At 34.8% G+C, this 23,632-nt stretch overlaps 1 protein-coding gene across 3 annotated transcripts in view; it reads left to right on the plus strand.

The window, feature by feature from the left end:
- Positions 1-19,076, plus strand: part of LOC145668774 (uncharacterized) — a 121,424-nt gene extending 102,348 nt beyond the window's left edge. For 2 of the 3 annotated variants that reach the window (XM_081736934.1, XM_081736935.1), the window contains exon 19: positions 16,205-19,076. In XM_081736934.1, the coding sequence (XP_081593060.1) occupies positions 16,205-16,505 (301 nt within the window). In that variant the 3' untranslated portion in view covers positions 16,506-19,076. The remainder of the gene's footprint in view (positions 1-16,204) is intronic. The other variant, XM_081736936.1, reaches the window with a different exon arrangement.
- Positions 19,077-23,632: the final 4,556 nt, after the last annotated feature.

Raw genomic sequence — 23,632 nt, forward strand, 5'->3', positions numbered from 1 at the left:
AAACAATGCTATCGCCAATGTCCAACGGAACGAGTTACAACGAGTCGCACTGAACGTGATCTATCGGGTCAATATGTGCCTAAAATATAGCGGTCAGCATTTCTAGCAATATCTTTCGAGACAAAGAAACGCATGTGAAGTGCGCGTTTCGTCTTTGACCTACTGGTATAATATCGTCTTACAGTTCATGTTCATCACTTAGTTTGGGTTCAGTTATCTTGGTCTACCCTGTAGTTCAAGTCCAGTCAATACATCTTTCTCTGTTACGACTTTTTACAATGAGTGAAAACAAAAATATTACTATTAGTAGGAAATTCCCACTAGATTTTTTTCTTTTCCGGAGTGTTTGCGACGTGAATCTTAAACTTGAGAACATTACTTATAAAATCAGAATACAATGAATCATTTTCAATTACTCAGTAACTTCAGTAACAGTTTCAATTACTCAGTAACTTCAGTAACAGTTATCTGTACCGTGTGTAAAGATAACTGATATAAACAACGCTTTACATATATCTGTTAAGCATGAAATTTATGTATTAACCCTTGGTTAGCGTTCTTCAAGAGCCTATATTTTCTTCTTTTCATGTAGAATTATGCTTGTAATGTTAATTAGTTCGCAGTGTTCTGCTAGTCTTTTTTTTAATTTAGCTATATTTATTTTGTTATGATTAATTCTCAGTATGGTTAGCTGGATGATAACTTTGTTCACTCGAATTGTGATTTGAATTGTGACTTGCATGTTGCTGTACCAAGTATAGTTTCTTTCTTTCACTTTTTATGTATTTTTGAAAATTTTAATTTATTAATTGATTTTATTCAAGCAATATTAAAACTTGCATTGAAGCTGAGTGTTTTGTATCGGCCTATATAGATAAATCCAAGCAGGAATACAGATTGATATTATCCTATCCTTCGCCTATCTCCTCCTTCCCTCCCGTCTCGCCAGCCTCATTTAAGCAAACGTATTCCCAAGCATTGGCGTTGAAAATAGGCAGTGTTAAAGTTTGAATCTTAAGATTTAATCAGTGTGGTGTGTAGATTCGGTCGATCTTGTTTTGCAAAGTACGTAACGTTAAATCCAGAGATAGAATTACCATGGTACCAATACAAGTATCACCGGTATACATGTAATGTCTTTACTTGTCCATCCATATAGGTGTTTTGTTGTTCCAGAAAAACTAATATTGTCGTTCAGAAACATTGGAAATATTTTGTGTGGGTGGGCTACTAAAAGCAATATCACAAATATCTCCTCGAGCATTGACACTATGGCAACTAGAGATGCAAAAGGCCTAGTATTTTGTGGGGATGGAGCCCCCTCCCTGCCGCCTAAAAAGCCGACTTTTGGTAGAGAAAATGAAATAAGGCTATTTATAACTTTGAAATACTACTTCGTTAGTTATAGCATCCACTACAAGGAACCTAAAGTATGTTTACAACATTCAATACTTGGGAGTACTGTTTTCAGGACTGGGTTTCTTCAATCTTTTTTTTAAACTGACATTGCATTAGTTGCCAGCAAGTACAAGTTACGCACCCTATTATATCACAGCTGTCGTTTAGGTTGGATAACTGTCATATCAAGTACCTGGAAGCTATACATCTTGATATTATGTTTTCACTGTTTCCTAACTTCAAACTGGCAAGCGAGGAAAAAAAAAATAATAAAAAACAATAAAGCAAGAAACAGATGAAAAACTTTTTTTTTTTGTACAAAATATTGCTTATATCTTGTAATCCGTTGAGAAACACTATCCTGAGCTTCAGACATTCTGTTAAAACTTAGAGTTCATTTTCAAAATTAAAGCTATAAACTGTTATTTTATGTAATAAATGTTAGTTTAACACGGTAGTAAAATTTCAGTAAATTCCTTCTTTATTGTTATATCGTGTCAAAATGTTTAAAATAAGAAACTTGCGGGTAGCGTTTGAAAGTCTCCCTTTCCCTCGAATTTTAACGGTCTCAACAAACGTTCTATATAGTTATAATGGAGTTTCAGTGTCGAATCTCTACATTTTCAGATCAGTGTTGTTGGACGTTCCGATTTGTTCTTTTTCTTTCGAATCAAATGACCTATTTTCCTTGAAACTTTTTCAGGATTTTTTCTTTAATCCGGCAATTAAATGTTTTTCCGTATTATAATGAGACACCAAAGGTGGAATATACTGTTCTGTCCACTGAATTTGAAATATTTGTGAAAATTATCCCAGACAAATCTTTCTTCCTTCAAGTCTTTTCATTTCTAATATTATCTCTATTTCTGAATGGAAACGCATAAATCCGATTACAACTAGTCCTGAGCAAAACAATAAAGTTTATTGTAAAAATTATTAGCGTGTAATAGTTTTGCCAATTGTCCATTTGCCTTCATCAGATATTGTCTCATCTCATGGTAGTGTCTGATGAAGCCAAGTGGATAGTTGTCAAAGCTGTTACACGTTAATATTTTTTTACAATAAACGTATTGCTTGGTTTAGCGAGTAATTTAAATCAGATTTAGGTCTACTAAAAGCGAAGCTTGTACAATGGAAAATATTACAGTGAAATTACAGTGAACTTTTTTTTTTTAAATATAATTTTTTTTTAACTGTGTTCAATTTAATTATCCCAAATATATATTAAATATACATCTTGACCTTTATACCTATTTATACCTTTTAAAGATATACAAGATAAACAGCAAATTTTGAATAGTTAGTTATAAAAGAAAAACTTCTTCTAATAATTTTCCAGGAGGTAATGTACCTAAAATGGAAGCCACATTTCCTCGCTGAACTGCTATGCTGATACGTTGGCCTACTTCTTTGATGAAATTGAGCCCTTCGAGGCCCCAAATGCCGCTCGATTCAATGGCTACGGGCACGAACATGTATCTATTGAGCAGATCTTTATATTTTCTTCTTTTCTCGCATTCTCTGCGGGCTGCAATAGCTCCTTCTCGAGATGAAGAAAGAGTGAGATTAGATGACGCGAAAGTGTCAGAGCAGGTGAAATCCCAGAGATTGTATGAACTTTGTTTAGCTAACTACAGAAGTAATTTTGTTGAGAGAGGAACCAGGGTAACTCATTTCTTTTATTCATAACAGGGTGTCTATCGGTCACGAAAAAGTCACGAAATGAGAAAACGGTCATGAAAGTCAAGAAATTTAGCTTTTGGGTCACGATTTTTTTTTTTTTTTTTTTTTTTTTTTTTTTTTTTTTAATACGTAGAGACTGGAAAATTTTGTTCTACAAAACATGAAAATTCACCACCAAAGATGTCTACGGTCGGCTTCAGACGCTACAAAATCGCTACCAAATCGCATGGATGAAAATTCGGCCTAATTCGCATTCAACTTCGCTCTTGAGAATGTTCCGAAATTTTATGGTTTGATAAAGAAAAGGTCACAAAAAAGTCACGAAATTTAATGTTGGAATTTTAGCAGACGCCCTGCATAAGATCTCATATAGGTCGCCTTTCATGGAGTAAAATCTAAACTTTCCCCGAATAAAAGCCCCTTACTAGGCTCTGTAAATTATTTTTTAAAAGATGATCTATTTCACAAAACATTTGCCTGATGATCCGAAATGCTATCTGGATCACGAATTGTCTTGTTTTAAAAACAGAGCAGCATATACTGCATTTTCAAAATGCATTTCCTTTAAAAATATGACTACTACTCTTTAGAATCTTTCTCGATGGAGCTACGTAAATAATTTTGTCTAATTGCAACCTCCGAATGCATAATTATTTTCACATTTTCTTAAATAGGAAGAAAAGAGATAGGGACTTAGATTTTGGCGAAAAGGGCTGTACGGCTTCAAAAATTAAAAAACAGCCTCACTGGAAGTATGTTCATTTTCATACAATGTGTTTTATGTGACGTTTAAAAATCTGAATGTGCAAATTGTAATGGTATTTTTGTTAGTCTCACTGAAACCTTTTTAAATAAACTCGAAACTTGCACTCTTACTTCAATTGCAATATAACTATGATTTATATTTTTCGCTTCTGTGATTTTTATGTTAACCACATTTCATCGCATTTCATTGGTTGGTTGGCTTTGGTATATGAGACATGGAGCTACAGTTTAAGGTGGAACGAACCACCGTGATCTGTTTAAAGGATGTTCCACCGAAAATCGACTCAGGACGCTGTGCAAAGACGCGCGCTATCCATCTTCGGCAGTTGTTGTTGTTTGGGAGTTGAGTGCGGAAATGTAATATCTTGAATAGTCGGATTGTATCTGTTGCTCTTTTTGTACAGTATCCCAGTAAAATTTCAGGTTTTTTTTACCTAGTTATATAATAAATACTGTCACAAGTTTGAATGTGAATAACACAGTATTAACACCAAGGCAATTTATTTTGGTCATGTTTTACATTGATATGTTGTACACCTGACGCACGAATCATTTTTCGAAATGTCCCTCCTTGGCCTTGATGCAGGCACGAAGTCTGTCCGGCCACTGGTCAATGGCATTACGTATCACGTCCATGGGGAAAATTGTTCGCTGCTCGGGTCAAAGATTCTTTCAGACTATCGACAGATGGATGCCGTGTATGGCAGACCTTTGCCTGAAGGATTGCCCAAAGTTTGTAGTCGAACGGGTTAAGGTCCGGGTTGCCAGAAGGCCAGTCAGCGGTAGAAATGAAGTCGGGGACGTTCCGTGCCAGCCAGACGCAGTCCTTGGTTGTTTTCGCCTTGTGGCCTGGAGCGGAATCCTGCTGGAAGGTCCACCTTTCTCCAGGAAACATGGTAGCAGACAGTGGTTTCACTATAGGTGTTAGCACTGTGTCCTGGTACACCTTGGCAGATGTTTTAACACCTTGTTCGCAAAAATGCAGCTGGGTTGTGCCTGAGTAGCTCACTCCTTACCAAACTATCACTGAGGCAGGATGATGTGCCGTCTGAACCCTTGGAGCTGCCTCAGCAGCTGCAGTAGATGACATGGCATACACACGGTCATTTTGGGCGTTGTAGGCCTGCTCAATTGTGAACACCTTTTCGTCAGTGAACAGAATCTTTCTGTGCAGATTGTTGGCGTAACGCCGCAGCAGTCCCTTGGATTTAAGGACCCTCTGCGACATTAATGTTTGGTTCAGAAAGTGACCAGTCCGCCTCTTATACGCCCGTAGATGTAGGTCACTCCTGAGCACACGAGACATAAAATTGCTGTTGATGTTCATCTTAGCAGCCATCACACTTTGTGTTCGAACAGTATTTCTTCCAATTCTTACTGCGACTGCTTTCTGGGCCTGCGGGGTTCGTACCATTCGTGGTCTGCCACTCCTTGCGCGGTCAGCTGCCGTTCCAGTCTCGGTATATCGCTGTATGGCGCGATACACGAATCTCTTGCTGATTTGTAGGGGTTTGAGGAGGTTGAAAATCTCATCTGCTGTCTTCCCGACCTTGTGTAGTGCAATTACTGCTATACAATTTTCGTAATCGCCTCACTCCACCAGAACTCGGTACAATATCAACGTATGTCATGAACAGTCACACACACACACACACACTACATGCATCTTCCGCTTTATACACAGATGGCAACACTGCCACTCCGGATACCTACAGCGCCACTCCAAACTTTGTGACAGTATTTATGATATGACTAGGTAATTACCTGTTCATGTCTTACGAGAGTGGTCATAATTAGTCCAGTGAAAATGTAAAAAAAAAATCAAAAACTCCCAATTGCCAGTAGGACAAGTATCTACCAGTATCTTTTACTTGATAGTTATGACGTTACTGTCCTCTTCGTATTAAAAGTAAATGTTGCTTTTTCTATGGGCATTAGATTTTGGCCTCACAGATAGTACGATTTTCCATTAATATTATTATTATTATTATTATTTCATGTCCAATTCATGTAAATTTTGAAGGTATTAAACCTTTTAAATGTATGTTTTCCTGATTGCATGTATACATTCTTTTAAACATTACGTATTCTTACATACTCGCCAGCCAAATTAGAGAGTTCTTTCTGGTGTAGAAGTATTCGATTTTGCACAGACTAACAAACAAATATCACTACTTTTTTTACCATCAATCCAACAACCGTGGTCAGTGCTTATTTTCCCGCTAATTCGTAACAAAATTAGGGAGTTGGTAATGAATATGAACATATATAACGACCTCTTATAGCTTAATAATAAAGAGGGAAGAGATGTTTTCTTTGTATGTTTTCGGCATCGTTCGGAATAGAAATCCAATACCAAATGAATAACAATGATTTTATATAGTACGCTCGTCTCGAGTTCAGAATTACTCCATGTTTCTAAAGTGGTAGGTAATTTCATAGGCATAAATTGGTAGACAAGAGAGTTAGTCCACTTCGTGTGTAAACACTACAAAGCTGTAATAAAATAGCCTTCCCCATGGGTGTAATGGCTAGCGCGCACGCGCCTTTGGCGCACAATTACATATTTGACATGTAACCTAATTCATAATAAACCTAAGAAGTTATATTTTTGTAGAATTTTAAATACTTCATTTTATCGAAAAATGGTCATAAACAACGAATGGTCATAAGTACGACATGGACTTTAGGGTAAAGTAAAGATCGATGAAAAGGTGGGCGTGATTGCAATAGTTTTAAGGCGATTGTGTCGTATATTGCCATATGGGAGCGAGGTTTTAGATCGTTTGAGGCGTTCCGGAAGTAAAGGCGAACTGAACAAAAGTTGCAAGTAATCTGAACATTCAGAAATTACACGTGTGGTGTTCGCGTAGTAATACCAAACTGCTCTGTGGTAGTCAGTTTTGATATCTTATGTATAGTTTGTGGAAGTCGATCCCCTTAAAAGTTGTTCATGATTTCTGCAATACACCCTGGACCTACCACGTTATATATATTCATATCCACAATGTAAGTCCACATATTCATAGCAGTAATGCGGTTTCCGTTTTGATATTAGTATTTTTTAAATAATCTAGTGAGCAGAAAATATTCTCTCTAGACTTATCAAGACAAGAGTTTAAGTTATGTGTGAGAGTCCAAATCAAAATTCTCGAAGGAAAGAGTAGACAGGCGTATAATACCCCAAATTTCAGTAATTTTCAACACGCACTGATTCATGTTTGAAAGTAATGATCTTAAAGAATACGTAGCCGAGGCTCGCCTCTAAGAAGTAAAGCTGAAAAGAATGAATGTGTTAATTCATTGACCCTCAAAATCTCAGTGAATTTTAATCTGGTGACAATTCAATTGCTTTACATGCCTTTCTATTAACTCGAAAAGTTTTGTAGACAAGACTGTTTCGTAGACACATTCAAAATGACGGTAAGATAGGTTTACATTTATGTCTTAAAAAATAAAAAAATCCGAATATCTTACATTGTTAACCGCTTGAAGAATATTGTTACCAATAAGCTCTAAGGTTCTGACTTTGTTCCTCCAAATTCTTATAGGTCATTAAAATATTATACTAAAAATCGAATTTTATAAATATTTAATTTTCGTACTCTCTATCTGTACCAAAATCCTGTTCCTTACCTAAGTCTTGAAAATGCTGACTGTTGGTAAGCTAAAGTTCAATTGTAATATAGTTTTTAGATGATCTATTAAGAATCTGGAGGAACGGCAGTGAGTAACTTCGAGTTTATTGATCCGAAACTAGTATTTCAGTCCGATTTGGCCTAAATTATGCAGAATTTTCTTTAATTGTAATAGTAGTTGTACATTGACTGCGACTCTCGCTTGGTCCATGGTGCGTCCAAAGTGACAGTAATATTTATTTAAATAAGGCTCCTATACTTCAGGTTTAGAAGGCAAGAAATAAAGATGATGGGTTCGATTTTCTCATGGATCACTAAAGAGAAGTTGTCTGACTCGTCATTACAGATTTGAGTTTTCAGTTTGTGTTTTGTGTCCTTGCGAACACCGATGATATGAAAGTCGGGACCTACTATTAACGTGAGCTTCGAATCACGACTGGGGTTTGAATCCGGTATAATTGGCGGGTGCACAGAAAATCATACAAGATCAATCTCTACAATACAAGCCATTCTCCACCTCACTCTCTCTCCTCGGATTAGCACCACGCCTCGGCCTCGGATGGTTTGTCATAGCAATTCGTAGATGTAACATCAGGTAGTTGAAGGTTCAGTCATGTTAGCCTTCTGTTAGATGTTATTATGACAAGATTCTTTTTTTAAGATCTAAAATGTATTTTCGTATAGAGTATGAGTTTCACCAAGTCAAACGTATGAAGGTAAGAACTACGGTAGCGCTGTTACCGAGAACTCTCCACTAGTGCGAATGTAAATTATTCGATCCAAGCCATAGACGTTCTGATGGATTTCATATCCCTAAGTTTTGTTTTTTCTTGTTTCAGCAATTCTCCAGTTACCACTTGCCCCTTTAGCCTACAGGACATGACTGTAGAATGTTAAACTAAGGATTTTCATTCTTATCGTGCCTATTCGGATTTACTTCACCTTCGTTAATTTTTCAAATGTAACTCAACCAACTCAGAAAAAATATACAGGTGTTTTACAAAGATAATAGTTATTCTCTTTAGTGTTGCCATTTATTCCCATTTGTTGTTTGTAACAAATGTTTTGTGTTCAAAAGTAAAGAAATATACGAATAAAAGATTAGAAATGGAATACTGGATTGTTCGTAGGTAATCCCAATCACCAATAAAAGATTCGCTTTCATATGTTCTAGTAATACATTTTCAGTCAAAATTTTTAGTTGTATCATTATATTACTTTATCGATGAAAAAAATGACAGTAACTAAGGAATAGTTAAGTTACTTAAAGATCATAAGGAACATTTATTAAAATTTTATCACTCTCACCTTCATGTTCCCTAGTCAGATAATATGGATAAACTTGTGCGATATTTCGAGAACTGTTGGGTTTTTCTCCTTTAACAGGAAGAGTGCTACTTTTGCACTGCGCGTTCTGATTAATACAAGTCTGCTCAGAAAGAAACCGAATTTTCTAAATGTGGTGGTACTTCCCGTTTGTGAAAGTTACTCAGATTCATCTCCTTCAAATCAATTCTTTCTACTATTAATATACTGCTGGAACGCGCTTCTTGGAATAACCCAGAGGTCTCGTAGCGAAAATGTTACCTCTTTTATTGATTGGAAACTGCGACCTTTGAGGGTAGATCTCAACTTGGGGAATAGAAAATGTCTGCAGATGTCAAATCAGGCAAGTAGGGTGGTTGGGATACAACAGTTTGTTGTTCTTCATCAAAATCTCCAATTAGGAACAACGGATTGTCTTGTCATAGAAATACTGTCATGTTCCATTTTTCCAAGCTCCCGGTATCTTCCTCACAGCCTCCCTCGTCTCATCACTTCTAAATTGTCATTGATAGTTGACAACGTGGGACGTATTCATAATGTACAACACCACAGCAACTTTGACGTACTTCTTTGGGTCTTAGCGAAGATTTTCCTACCCATGGAATGACTCTCTCTTTGTTTCGACATCATAGCTATAGACCAAAGTTTCGTCAGCTGTTATAATGTTTCATAAACCTATAGTATTTTCACTATTCAAAAGATCTTCACAGATTTCCTGTTGTGCATTTGTTAGCAACCGTGGAACGAATTTCGCAACATCATGATGTATATTTCTAACCGCAGTGACTTAGTGGTAGAGCGCCTGCCTCTGGTACATGGGGTTTCTGGTGCGATCTCAGCCCTCGTCAGGCCAGCTTTGTGATGAACAAATATCGTGTGCGTGAGTTCTCTCTCGAGCTCTACCGTTTACTCCCGCGTTTATCATCCATTTCATTATCACCCACTTCCTTACCCTTGGTACATAGTTGTGGAACTTTAAATTAAAAAGAAACAAAATGCATGTTTAATTTTTCAACTAAGATCATGTGATAGGACAATTTGCTGATTTCTATTTCCTCGGCTATTTCCCGAACGGTCAAATGACGATTTTTTCCGTACAACATCTCGCACTTTCTGAAGGTGAAGGTCATCACATGATATTCATGGATGCTCTGTTTTAGCTTGTCTTTGATGGAGTTTCTTTCACCGTTGAAACAATGAAACCATTCATAACATTAGGTTGGGTTCATTGTTCATTCTTAAGTTTCTGTAAATGTCTTGCGAAATTTGAAACAAAAATTTGATTGACACACGATGCTCCTTCAAGATCTTAATTTTTATAATACCATAAAATTTCTGAAGTACGAAATGCAGCTTCACTCCATAGCTTGCAATCTCACAGTGACACAATGTAGGATGATGCAATTACCGTTAAAATACTTGGAAAGAATCCCACTGCGACGCAGGCAAGCAGAAAGTCAGGGACAGTTTCGTTGGTTGTATTTCTTTGGAAAGTTAGGTTTTTTTCTGAACATCAATCGTAGTTTCTCTCGAATTCCTTGTGAAAACGTACTTAAAGACTTTTGGAGAAGATAAATGTAACTGGGTTCATAAAATTCACTAGGTCCATAAAGTTCATATATATACTTAGTAGCGCTTTTATTAGCCATTAACTTTCGTTTCCACCCAAATAACTTACCACTTTTTACACTTTAGAACATGTGCTAGCATCGTAATTTTATAAAATCCTTCCTTGATCCCTTCTTTCTTAAAGATTTTTTTATGTGTATCAAATAGATTATTCTAAAGTATAAAAAGTGAAGAGTTACTTAGGTACATCCAAAAAAAAAAAAATGCTAGTGGTTAATTTGATAGTAAGTCAGTATGTTAAAAAAAAAAACTTTAAGTGAATTTATTTACGTAGTTACGTCAAATTATTCTCTAAGATACAAGAATTTGTTTTTTAGTAATTAAAACGGGTATGTGGAAAAAGTATCGTTCTTTACTATCGGAAGGAAGCGAAATAGAGTAGTTTTCGGAATATCCCAGTTTATGCATATTTGAGGCATTTATTCCGAAGTTGGTCATCATCCTATCGACAAAAAGCGTAATAACAGCTACACAAATTTGAAAATCATCAATTAGAATCGCTTTAAAAGGATATAATAGGTTAGGGTAGGGTAGGGTAGGGTCGGATCGGGCCGGGTTAGCTTAAGATTAGTGAAGTTTTGACCCATTTTGTTAAAATTAATAGAGTAATTTCTCGTCTCTGCGTCTCTGGAGGATCTTTGTACACCTACTGCCATGTTCAGAATGTAAATGCTCGTTACTTGCCTAAAATCCAACAATATTAATCTTAATGATTAGAATTGATAATCTTCGATGAGATAAAACACTGAGTATTCAGTTTATCATATTTGAGTTCATATCTAATGTTACTATTTACCCGTATTCAACATGTCTACACAGCTCTTTCCTGCCTAAGCGGTTAGCATACGCTCCTTTGGCGTGAGAGACCCGAGTTCCCGGCGGGAGCTCTTGTGGTTCGAATTCCACGTTAATCAGTAGGTCCATGTCTCATATAGCCTCACTGCTGAAAGGGGCGTTAAATTCAAAATCAACTGAACTCAGTATATCTATATTCTCAGATTTTTCAAACGCTTATATCTAGAAGTTTCCTAACAAATACTCCGAAATGTGTTATTCTTTTTATTTACATTGAGAGTTCGTAGTAAAATTCTAGGTGACACCATGTTTGATTCGTTACCGTCAGCTCAGAAGTCAATCTTGGATTTCTTTCATTAATATTAATTTTCCTTTTGTTGTTTCATCCTTTTGGTCAAATTGCTGATTAAATGTCTACCCTATCATGAATGATGTGTTTAAAATTCCTTTGTTATTTTCCCACAGTGAACACTGAAATGTAGAAAGCTGCCACCATATATGTACGTAGAATCCCATACTTAATGCTTGCAGCTGATGTTCTATTACCATTACGAAGTAATTAAGAAAGTTTACATTAAATAATTTACTGTAATGCGAAGTGCATTTGGTAGCTTGACTTGTAATCTGCTCGCTTCGCAGTTGAGCTTATATAACAGAATATACAAATCTTCTGTTAATTTTCTCATACATATGTAGGATTTTATACAATTTTCTGTAGTGTTTAAACATATTATGAATATTTATAAGCATCAAATTTACAGTGAGTACCTAGATTCGATTTTTTTCTTTTTTTTCTGTACAAGATTCTACATCAAGACGATGTAAGATATATTTGAAGAGGGCCGGGAGAAAACAAGGGATATCGGGTAAAAACTGAAGAAAATAAAATTCTTATGTGAACATTGGTTGGTCCATCATTAAGTACAAAATAGTAAACTTAGTACTATAATGCAGTGATTCTCAACGTTTTTTGATAGACGACACATTTACTGAACGGCTACCACATTGCGAGACATGTAGGTACTGAATATCGTATATAGTCTCCTGTCCGCCATAAAATTTACTTTTAAAATTTTGCGACACCACTGTATGGGTCTGCGTGATACACTATTGGGAATCACTAGCATCATCTCAAATTTGTACCATTCCTTGTTTTGTCCTTACATCTCTTTCTAATGTTACTCCAGAGAGGAGAATTTACAGTATTGTCCGCAAGCGCATATTATAAAATGTAGCTGCTAAGTCAGTTTTAACCGCTTTCAAATGCATGGTTATGAGTTGTATGTATGTAAGCTTCTAGTAATTTGTCTTGACATTGCATGCTTTTTTTTTTTTTCGACACTAGTATAGTAGAAAAAAAAATCAAAACTGTAAATGTTACCATTTTTGTACACAGGTGAGATACTAGTGATAAATATTCTTAAAAATTCATGAATTTTGCAGACTTCTTAAAAGTATATTACATGTCTTAGATCTTTGTGGATGGCTTTCTTCAGAGTCCAAAAAGAGCCCTAAAATCAATCCGAGCCTATGATTGGGTATTGAATGACTTATTTGACGAATTAAACGCAAATGAGGCTTAAAAAACAGATTTTGTAGTTATATGCCACAGCGTCTCGAAAGGGTTAAACTGTTGTTATTCCAGATTCACTCAGTTTACCCATTCATAGCAAACTTTCTAATTAATTGTAATAATATGTACTAAGGAAACAATCCAGTTTTACTGCGGCAACAGTGCAGTGACAGATTAGTAAATTTCCAGAATTTTTAACATGTTTGTACAGTTTTACTCTCTCGATTTCGTTCAATAATTACTATATATATATATATATATATATATATATATATATATATATATATATATATATATATATATATATATATATATATATATATATATATATATAATAATTTAATATCGTTTGATAAAATTGTAGACTTACCGATAGTAAATTTGGTTATTAATATCCTACAGTTGATCAAATGATGCGTATTTACTAATATAATTAAACTGTTGTAAGTGCATACTTGCTTCTCCTTCAGAATACGTAGATTGTGGAAACATTTTATGTGTAGGTGAAATATTGGGGTGTCATCTCTCCCTCCCGAAATTCTAAAGTTTAAATTGCAATCAGTAGCATTTTTTAGGTCACCCAAATGAGAATTCTTGTTATTTAGACAGTAACTCCTGGAAATTATATTCTGAATACGTCCTTGTTGCTGATATATATCCAACACATGGAAAATTATAGAAGACAAGTTTTTTTTTTTTTTTCTGTTGGCGTTTTCTGAATTTTCCTATTTGCTTTTGCTACATTCTTATTCTACCAGTGTTTCCGTAATCATTCAATTACTATAGAGCATAAACGTGGAATGTAACTTTCATTTTCAGTATTTATTCTATCACAGTGTCAACGTATATTAAGCGTTTTGAGAATGCAATATTTGTCTTTTTGAGTGATCTTACAGAGAAGAGTTCATCCAATTTGATAAAATTAAGTGAAACTCTTATGATCTAAAGTAATTTACATGTCCTTCAAAACTTCTAATATTTCTCCAGCACATGGTTTCTCTGTGAGTGTCCTGTTGCTGTAAAATATAAATTTGATGACCTAACGGTTGAAACTTTCCAATTTATCAATGAAAACTTACATAATCTGGGAATAATATGCGTTTTGCCCAAAGTTAGGTGTACTAGCATGTAGTAACAATGTTATAGAAAACTTCGTAAAAATAATTGCTTATTATGCTCCCGAAAAATAGCATGATTTATGTATTTGTACATCCACCAATTAAGTTACAAGGACTATATAAAACGCGCAAGCCCAAATCAGTAAACTTAATGAATTCCGACAACTGACATCGACTAGCAGCAATCTTGGGAACCAGAACGCCGCTTACCTATCACTGGATCAGTTCCAGCAGTGATGATTCCAGAACATTTTCTCCGGGGAAGACGCAGTGACCGTTTGGCTATATTGTGACTACGTGAAAATAAAGAAGTTGGGAGAACCGTGCTTATGTGTGTGTGTGTCATTTCATTTTAAACTCTGAAAACACTTCTACTGAAACAGCTCGGGAAACGCTTCAACAAGCTTTCAGAGACGAATGCACCGTGACAATGCATCAACTCACTCGGTGCTCCTTGAGCACGATTTCCTGGCGAATAACAAATTGACCGTTGTACCGTAGCCAACGTTTACAGATTTCGCTACATGCACTTCTATTTCCTAAACTGAAGTTTGCTTTAAAAGGACATCGTTTCGACAAATTTTACGGAAGAAAGAAAGGCTTACCGCTGCTTCGGTTTACACGATTTAAGCAAGCAAACAAATAAATAAACAGAAAATACTCCAAAAGAAGTACTGTAAGGGTGGACGAAACGTTGGAAGCAGTTTAGCTAACAAGGGGAACTACTTTAAAGGCGATTGACAAGTTCTTTCTACCAAAATACAATTATTGCAACAGTTCGATCTTATTGTGATCGCCCGTTGTAAATATTAAGGAATATTATTTTATCATCATCATTGCAATACAGCAATTTTCAATGCTCTTATCGAACGGATGTATAGCAGGGCCAACAAAAGATGGTCTCTGACATTTCTTACCACACACGGAAGGACAATGCAGCCCCTACTTTGGTACTAGTGTTATCAATCACGGTCACTCTGTCTTACACCATTAATTAAATTGCCATGATAGATGCACCGAAAAAGTCTTGACACGTGAGTAGTGGCAACGTCACTGTGAACTGTCAGACTTTCTCTTGTTGGCTCCCCTATAGTTTTATAATTTTCCCATGTCTGTTGTACAGTTACCAGCAAAAGTAAATATCTCTACCTACCAGTAACAATTCGTTTTACATCAGCTCCAAAACTTCGAAGTGGATGTATCGATTTGATTAAATTTTGCTGTAACAGTAAGATGATTAAGTGCAGGTGCATGGTTCCCGACTCAATACACACAAGAATAGCCAGTAGAATTCATGTATCATACCCAAAGTAGATACAGAGAAAGGAGATGGTTGTAGGTGGCGCACGTAAGACATTACGAACACGAACAGGGTGGGAGGGGGATTCAAAATGTGTACAGTTAGTAGCACGTGTAACAATCTCAAATCGCCATATGAGTTGTTCGGGAAGGTAGCTGGGTGATTGTCCTTGCCTGAGCCCAGCTGACAGTCAGACATTGTTTCACCATCTTCCATACGAGCTTTATAGGGTTAGCCTCTCTTAAATTATATATACTGTATACTAAGTTTGAGAGTCTTAAAGTCGGTAATTTAAGAATTACCTTAATACTTTAATAATGTGTAACATATTATTATTATTATTATTATTATTATTATTATTATTATTATTATTATTATTATTATTATTATTATTTTTAATTTTTTTTTTTGAGAAAGTAGAGGTCAATGAAAACAGGCAAAAAGTACTCAACAGAAAAATTATTAATAGTCTAAATGAACGTGGAGACTGTTTATGATGTCACATATGTTCATATTATTCATGATATCACATGTTCAAGTAGTTCAGATACAGACTTGTCTTCTTTATGTAACAATTAATGTATGTTTCAAGTAAAGGAAATTTCTTCAGCGGAAAACTTCGTTAGCCAATCCGTCGAAGTAACAATACGTGTACTGTCGTCAACAAAAACTGCATACCTGCCCCATATATGTTGCTATCGATAAGGTCCAATTTGAATAGTTTTTACTACTGTATGGAGAGCATAATTGTTGTTACTGACTTAAAAGAGTACCAACAGAAAATTGGGTTCAGCCTTTTCCGAATATAAATGAAAGAAAATATGTATGTGGCTAGGAAATACATATGCAAATTTGCTTATGACTGCATAGAAAGTATGTTGATTTTCCAGTTATGTATTTTTTCTTGTTTCTGTTATATGTATATAGTAATTTTGTTTAATTGACTCACTTTCTTTTTTTCCTCTTTCTCTCTCAAAAGACCACAGAGGCATTTGAGCCCTTCTATCTTGTCCATCATCAAGGCGTACAAGAATAGAAGTGGGAAGTTTGGAGTTCTTGCGAGATCTTACTCGAGATCGTATTTGGGCTATAAGAAACACAAGTCTTCCACACTCATCTGTAAAGCACATGGAGCGTCAATTAACACAGTGAAACAGAAAATCCCGAAAACAAGACCTCAGACAATGGTGATGTCATCCGTAGTGGACAGTGATGATACATTAGACGATGAAGTAGATCCTAAAAGTGTGGCATTTGCAATGGAACCTGATTTAGGATAATAAGGTGTGTTACAGAAAATAAAACTTTAAAAAAATGAAAATTGTCTCTTGTGAATGTGTGATGCTACCTCTTCAAAAATCAAGAACATTTCTTTGTAAAAGTGATACATTGGTGGTTAATAGAAATTCAATCAAGTACATTTGATACATTTAATAGCTAAGAGAAAAAGAAAGAGATTATACCTGTGTTGTGGAGTTTTTGTACGATGATTGATTAATTGTAAAAGACTAGGAGAGATTTTGTTTTTGTTTGTTCGTTGTTTTCGCTCATTAACGATCAATATGGTTTGAAAATTTAATGGGCAGTGTTTCATCACTTGCCAATTTTTAAATAGGTTTTCGAGTGAATCATCGATTTTGCTCATGTGTAGTGAAACAACAGTTCTACAAATAATTCCAATGGGTGTTGCAGTTTTTTTTTTCGTATGTATGTATGTATGTGTGTGTATATGTGAGTATGTGTGACTGACTCTTAATGAACAGTCCAGTTCCCAAACAGTAGAGTAATATAGGAAAGAAATTGTAAGTTATAAGTAAACAAAATATGGAATCCAGAAAACAAATGGAAGAAGGAAAAATCTTTAGCTCATTCCATGAATTTTACATTGTGCCTAGAATGATAATGTGACTTTCCAGTTAATTAGTAGTGATTGTTACCGTGTTGATTTTTACATTGCATATATAGTATACTAAGGTAGAAATATTTAATTTTTACTTTCTTTGTGATAAGTTATGATGTGATATTTTCTATTTAAATATAGTTGAAATGACAAACAGTGCAACAAAATTTCTATCGCATATTAGTATGGAATAATTATCATACATACTTAGGTAATTCTGAAATTTCGTCTCTAATTAATCAGAATTTAACAAAAAGGAAGAAAGAGTAAAGGGCAAATTTTGGGTGGAGCAAAATCGGAAAAGAAAAAAGGTTTTAATTTGCGAATCAAATTAATCCAGATATGGTTAATATTTATTTTCTCTTGAAATTAGAATATTTATGAAACCTTCAATATTAAAGGATTACGGCAGTTGTGCATCGGTATACATATGTAACTTTTTTTTTCAAAGGGATGTAATTACAAGTGACATTGCACAGAAAAACGTATACAATAATAGTTTTTTTTTTCCTTGTGTGTGTTTCATGTAGACATACTTATTTTAACATTTTAAGTGTAATTATTACTTCAATTTTGTGTTTGTTAGTGCCAATCATTTTATATATATATAAGGAAAAAACTTTAAAAAAATGCCCATGTGGCCCTCTTAATTATTTAGTTTAGAACTGAAAATGTAAACAGTGTTCAACTTTTTTTTTTTTTTTTTTTTTTTCGTTCCTTCTGAAAACAGTGTTATGCCTATTCTCTTGCTGTGAAATAAACAATGAAATATTTTAAAACCGATTCCAAAACGTAAGCTATGATTTTCACCTTTAAACCTGCGGTATCTGACTACAACAATTTGGTGCCTTTCAAGATACCAATCTTTCTTGAGATTGCGATGGGAAGGACGAAAGTACCATAGCCTGTTACAAAATTTGATGTAGCTGATTTTAGAAAGATATAAACCTACAATTCACTCCCTCTTAATTGAGTAATTGTCATTAGCGTGCGACACTTGTAATTCATACGCAACTTGCACCTAGAAATAATCCTCTTATATTTCAGTGTCCCTTGTGATGATGGTGAAAGAATCACAATATATCATAATAATTGTTCCATATTGAAATGTAGTAGCAATACAAAAAACATTTTTATCATTATTTATTACAAGCACATATAATTATTATACCGCATCCTAAATTGTATAAGTCCACACTTCAGAAATAAGGATACTGCTTACGACAATAAGAAATAAATACATTTGGCAACACATTGGCACTTGGAATATGTATCAGCTTGAAACCAATGACTAAAATAACTAATCATTGTATCACTTGCAAAAGAAATCCTCGGGTGTAGGAGCTATTGAAGCCGGACAGCGAATATTTAATAATAATAATAAATGGGAAAAGAAATAAATGTGAATAAAGAATGGAGAGTGAATATATCTCCCAAATGATAGACTACATTTCATATGACTATGGGAAAGAATTATGATTTGGGATCTATCCTGTCTTTAGTTTCATTATCGACGGTTGTTGCTATGGCTCGCAAATATAAGTAAAAGTTCCTTCGACGAGGGTCGAAGAAATAAGCCATTGGTATGAATGGATATTCTTCCCTGGACCACTACCCTTTTCCAATGTGGGCTTAAGATGTATTTACTAGTTACCAAGATGAAATATTATTGCCAAAAATGGTAATACCAAAATAATTTTTTAAAAATTGGAATAATTTAGAATTTCGAATGAGTAGATGTATAGCCGAAATCCACTCATGGCTGAGAAAATACGCATGGGCGCCAACCATGTATCAGCTTTTCGTTTATCCTGATTCTCTACGTGTAAGTCATATATGCTTATTTATCACACAGTGAAGAAGCGTAGTAGTCCATAAGACAAGGGAAGAAAGAAAATAAATAGCTAACGAACACGGCAACAACAATGAATCACTCAATAACTCAACATGATCAACTGTAAAGAAATGTCACGCAACGAAATTCTCATCTGATTTTTCATAGGAACAAAATACGAAAATAAATGCTTCCAGGTTCTTGCCAAGGTCGCGCTTCAACCTTTGCATTACATTTAAGAGCTACCAACAGATGTCAACACACATAAATGTCGCGACATGTGAGATGTTCATTAAACAAAATAGTCGCGATATTTGCTGCCTATATATGAATATCAGTAAATGATTACACTAGATTTAATGAACATTTTATAACAATTGACCAGTTATTGCCCCGAAAATGATATTTAATCTGCACTTTGTTCTGCTCCTGTTATTATCTCACAATAAGAGTACTTAATACTATTTAATCTCTCTAAATTTAACAAAATACAAATGTGTTTGTCTTCATTCTTTTCGTCTCTATTTTCTGCTGTTTAGATTGCAGCCCCGTTAATATTATTCATCCTATGCTTATTTATGAGTTTATTGTGAATTACTATCATTAATATGCCTTCTGTCCCTTTCAGATTCGAAATCTACTCTTTCATAATAATGCTAATGTGCAGCTTCATGTAGAGTATGGTAATTTAGTTATTATTGGCCTTAATCTATAATTTCCTACCCGCCTAAACGCATTATATAATTTCATACCTGAATGGCATAATCTATTGTTGAAACGTACCACTTAAACACAGACTGGTGCAAGTATAGAATAAGCGCTCCACTGAAATGCATTTGAAACCGTAATTTGAAATTACTGTTTGACTGCTGCAATGACGCCATCTGACGAGTAAGTAGTGAAGGAGACAGCAATGTGTAGGGGGAGAACCGTGTTAAACATGGTAATGTCAGAGGACCACATAACAGCATATCATACTGTATGAATTTCATCCGGGAAATTCAACCAGCAGCAGTACGTAACATCAATACCGTATATGGTCAGGGTCAGAGATTTATTTGTGAATTTTGTAGGAGGAGGAAATGTCTATGCAAGATTGTGTTCCTTATAACAGAACAACTTTAAAGTCGGGTTGGGACAACGTTATTTTTAAACCTACCTACCTTAAAATTATGCTAGTAGTTTGATAGGCGGTCCCCAAGTTCCATAGTTTTTTTTTTTTTTTTTTTTCACCTTTTTAAAAACAATTTTATAATAAATACGGGTAGATGCGTTAGATAAGATTTGGTTAGATAGATTAGATTACATGCGTTACTTGCCTTGTTACTTTTTGTCCTACTACTGAGGGCAAGTGTGCAGCATCCAGTAAAAGCCATATAGTTGCATTGCAATCTGCACAACTTGTTGTAACAAGTGTCACACTCCTACGTAAAACAGTTTTGTTATGACAAATAGTTCTTTAGTCCGTTCTGATCTGGTCTTTGAATACCAAATTCCTCACCCGAACAGTAAATACGATAAAAGGTAAAAGTGTACTTTCAGCAGAACAGTGATAGGTGCACATACACTTGAATCTAATTTTATTAAATAGAAGTTGAAAGACGGTAGTAGGTGTCATTCCTTATATCATAAACTAGCAGCGTTCACCCCGCTTCGCTGCGGTCACCCCGGAACGCAATAAACTTTGTTACTTAGATAATTTTTACTTTTTCGCTTTCAAATTGCAGTAAATGTTAACATTATAGCGCCTGTCATTTATGTTAACCCGCCGAGTGACACGGTCATGCGGGTTGCATATAAATACGTTTATTTTTATACCTATGATGAACTAACAAAGGATTTGTACGTTATGGACACTTGAATGGTCAATTATCTCAAGACACTGGTAATTAAAAATTAAAGTGATATGATAAAAACCATCTAGGGTCCAAATCCTAATAACCCCCCAAAAATGAAAGAAATTGGTTCAGCCGTATTAGCGTGATGAGCTAACAAAGGATTTGTGCGTTCTCTTTTATATAATAGATGAGTTTTGGCACTTGCCCCTTGTACTTAATAAAATTAGATTCAGGAGTGTGTGACCCTAGCACTGTTCTGCTGAAAGTAAACTTCTGGTCGACAAAACATACTGGTATTAAAATGAATCCAGGATTGAACAAAGACTGTAATCTGGTCTCAGAAGAATCATGAGTATATATTAACCCTTTTCTGCGTGATTTTTTTTTCTTTTAGCGAAAAAAAAAAAGGATTGGAAATCCTTATATGGGAACTTGAAAAATGAATTAAAACTTGAATTTTAGAGTTTTCACTTAATTCCGACGAGAAATAAGTAAGTGCCATATATGGCACACTTACAACTCTCAAAGAACATGCTAGATGACACTAAAATCTCTTATTCATACAAGTCAATATCTCACACAGCAGACAAAAGTCATTTGATGCCTTTGATAAATCACAAAAAAGCTAAAGTGAAAAAAAGGGTATGTGCCATATATGGCACGGCATGAGGTAAGGGGTTAAATAATTACCAGTATGATGCTGCCTAGGAAAAAAATTCTTTTCCTTTTCTTTCACTTTTACTTTCGAAATTGAAATAACCATTGTAGTCTACAATATTTACAGTTTTTACAACAAAATCACAAGAAAGGATTGACTGCCGATTCCACCCTGAGTTAAGCTGAGGCATGACTTAATGGCGTATTATCTAACACTGTCTTTAGAAATTAACAATACTTTCACATCGTACCTCACTTTGAATAGTGAAGCAATAGGAGGTTGGTTTACATTGGATATCGTCTTTTTTCCGTTGGTTTGTCGGTAGCAGCATGATGTCCACTTTTTATCCAGCTGAAGGCATACTTTTCTGCAGTGAAAGAAGTAAAGTCTAGTCCATTAACGTATATGGAAAGAAGAGATTCAAGGGTTTTTACAGATAAACGTGTTCTAGCGTCAGTATGCTGTAAGTCCAAGCTGGAAAAGCGTCTCTTACACTCTGCAGAAGGAACTGGAAGCAATTCTTCGGGAAGCAATGCTATAAACAAGACCAACATAGCTCGCGACAAAACATACTGAAAAAAATAAAGAATCGCTTCTAAAACATGAAGTTGAATCGTTGTACTTCAAAACAGATTATAGCTTAAGAAAGGGGGAATATATCTTCCCAGGCTGGGAAGACTGAATTAAACCCAGAGACAGAGAAGTCAAAACATAAGGGGGAAATTCCCAGGCTTCCCTGGTCAGGGTACTGTGGATGTGCGGAAGTGCCAGAGATTTCGGTCTGGACAAGGATGTTATGTGAGCAGCGATAGGGGTAAATCCAATCGGCACTCTTTAACAACTGGTAAGTGAACTCCGTCATCCATTCAACTGTTCATCAACTGCAGAACCTCGGATACATGTCGAAACTCGATAAATGGGTACTCCGTGCATTAACGCCTCCACAGTAACAGTATCAAATGGACATTTGCAGTTTCCTGCTTACCCCTCACATACATGAGCCATTTCCTGGAGAGAATGATGACAGGGAATGAAAGCTCTGGCACAATATTTGGAACAGTAATCTTATATTTTGTTCCTTTCCCGTGGTTCTTAATAAATATTACTTCAGCCACAATATATATATAAACGAACATTAGAACGTAAATATTATTTATTTTTACCTTCATTTAGTGTTTAGGATACAAATTTATAAATCCTTTAACTCATTTGTTCTGAGAACTTCCAAATCTTCAATCTATCATCTTTCTATTTATTTAATTCAATACCGTAACTAAGGAACAATAATACTCATTACAATTTCCTTTTCTTCCTTTACAAAATCTGCTTCGTTATTGCACCTCTGATCTTATTCCTAAGACCAGTACAGATAGATAATAGTACAACATAATAATGAAATATATAACATACAACATACCGTTGTATATGGCGTCACGAACATGAGTTTCATTTATTGATTAACAATAAATGAAAAGAATCCTGGACCGTAAAAGAATACACATTTTGAACAACCCTTGTATATATATCTAAGATTACATTTTACATCAATATCACATATATTGATCTCATAATTAAGCATATTCTTTAGCCTCACGTTATAATACTGATAACAAGGTGCATCAACAGAAAAATTACAATAATAAAACGGCCCACAATTATTTTTACATTCATTGGGATATATTCACTATAATGTATATAGTTTAATTCATGAAATTGAGCATAATTACAAAGAGTTAAATATAAACATATTCTCCATTAAAGTTGATCCATTTTTTTAAAATTCCTTTAACATCATTAGGATGTAAACACGGAATAAACATACTACACGAATATACATATAGAACACATAAATGATTATTGAGTATTTATAGTATTGTGAACGCAATAAAACCATATAGTATACATTAACATTGAAAGAAATAATTGCTATACTAGATAAATAGTTAAAGATAAAATAACATAAAGCAAAATACAATAATTAAGTTATATAACTATAAAACACTGCTTTTATCTTATTTGAAATTAAGTTCCCTCTTTTAGACATTATTTATATTAACTTTACTTATAATCTCTGGAGGGACTACAGTTTTGACTAAGTCCATCCAATTTCTTGATGATTAAATGGTTCTGTTAAATCACATTGTATTCCGCATTCTTGAGCAGAATCGGATCGGTTA

Source organism: Thermobia domestica, chromosome 13, assembly GCF_964235325.1.
Source record: "Thermobia domestica chromosome 13, izTheDome1.hap1.1, whole genome shotgun sequence".
In the NCBI taxonomy this organism is placed as follows: domain Eukaryota; kingdom Metazoa; phylum Arthropoda; class Insecta; order Zygentoma; family Lepismatidae; genus Thermobia; species Thermobia domestica.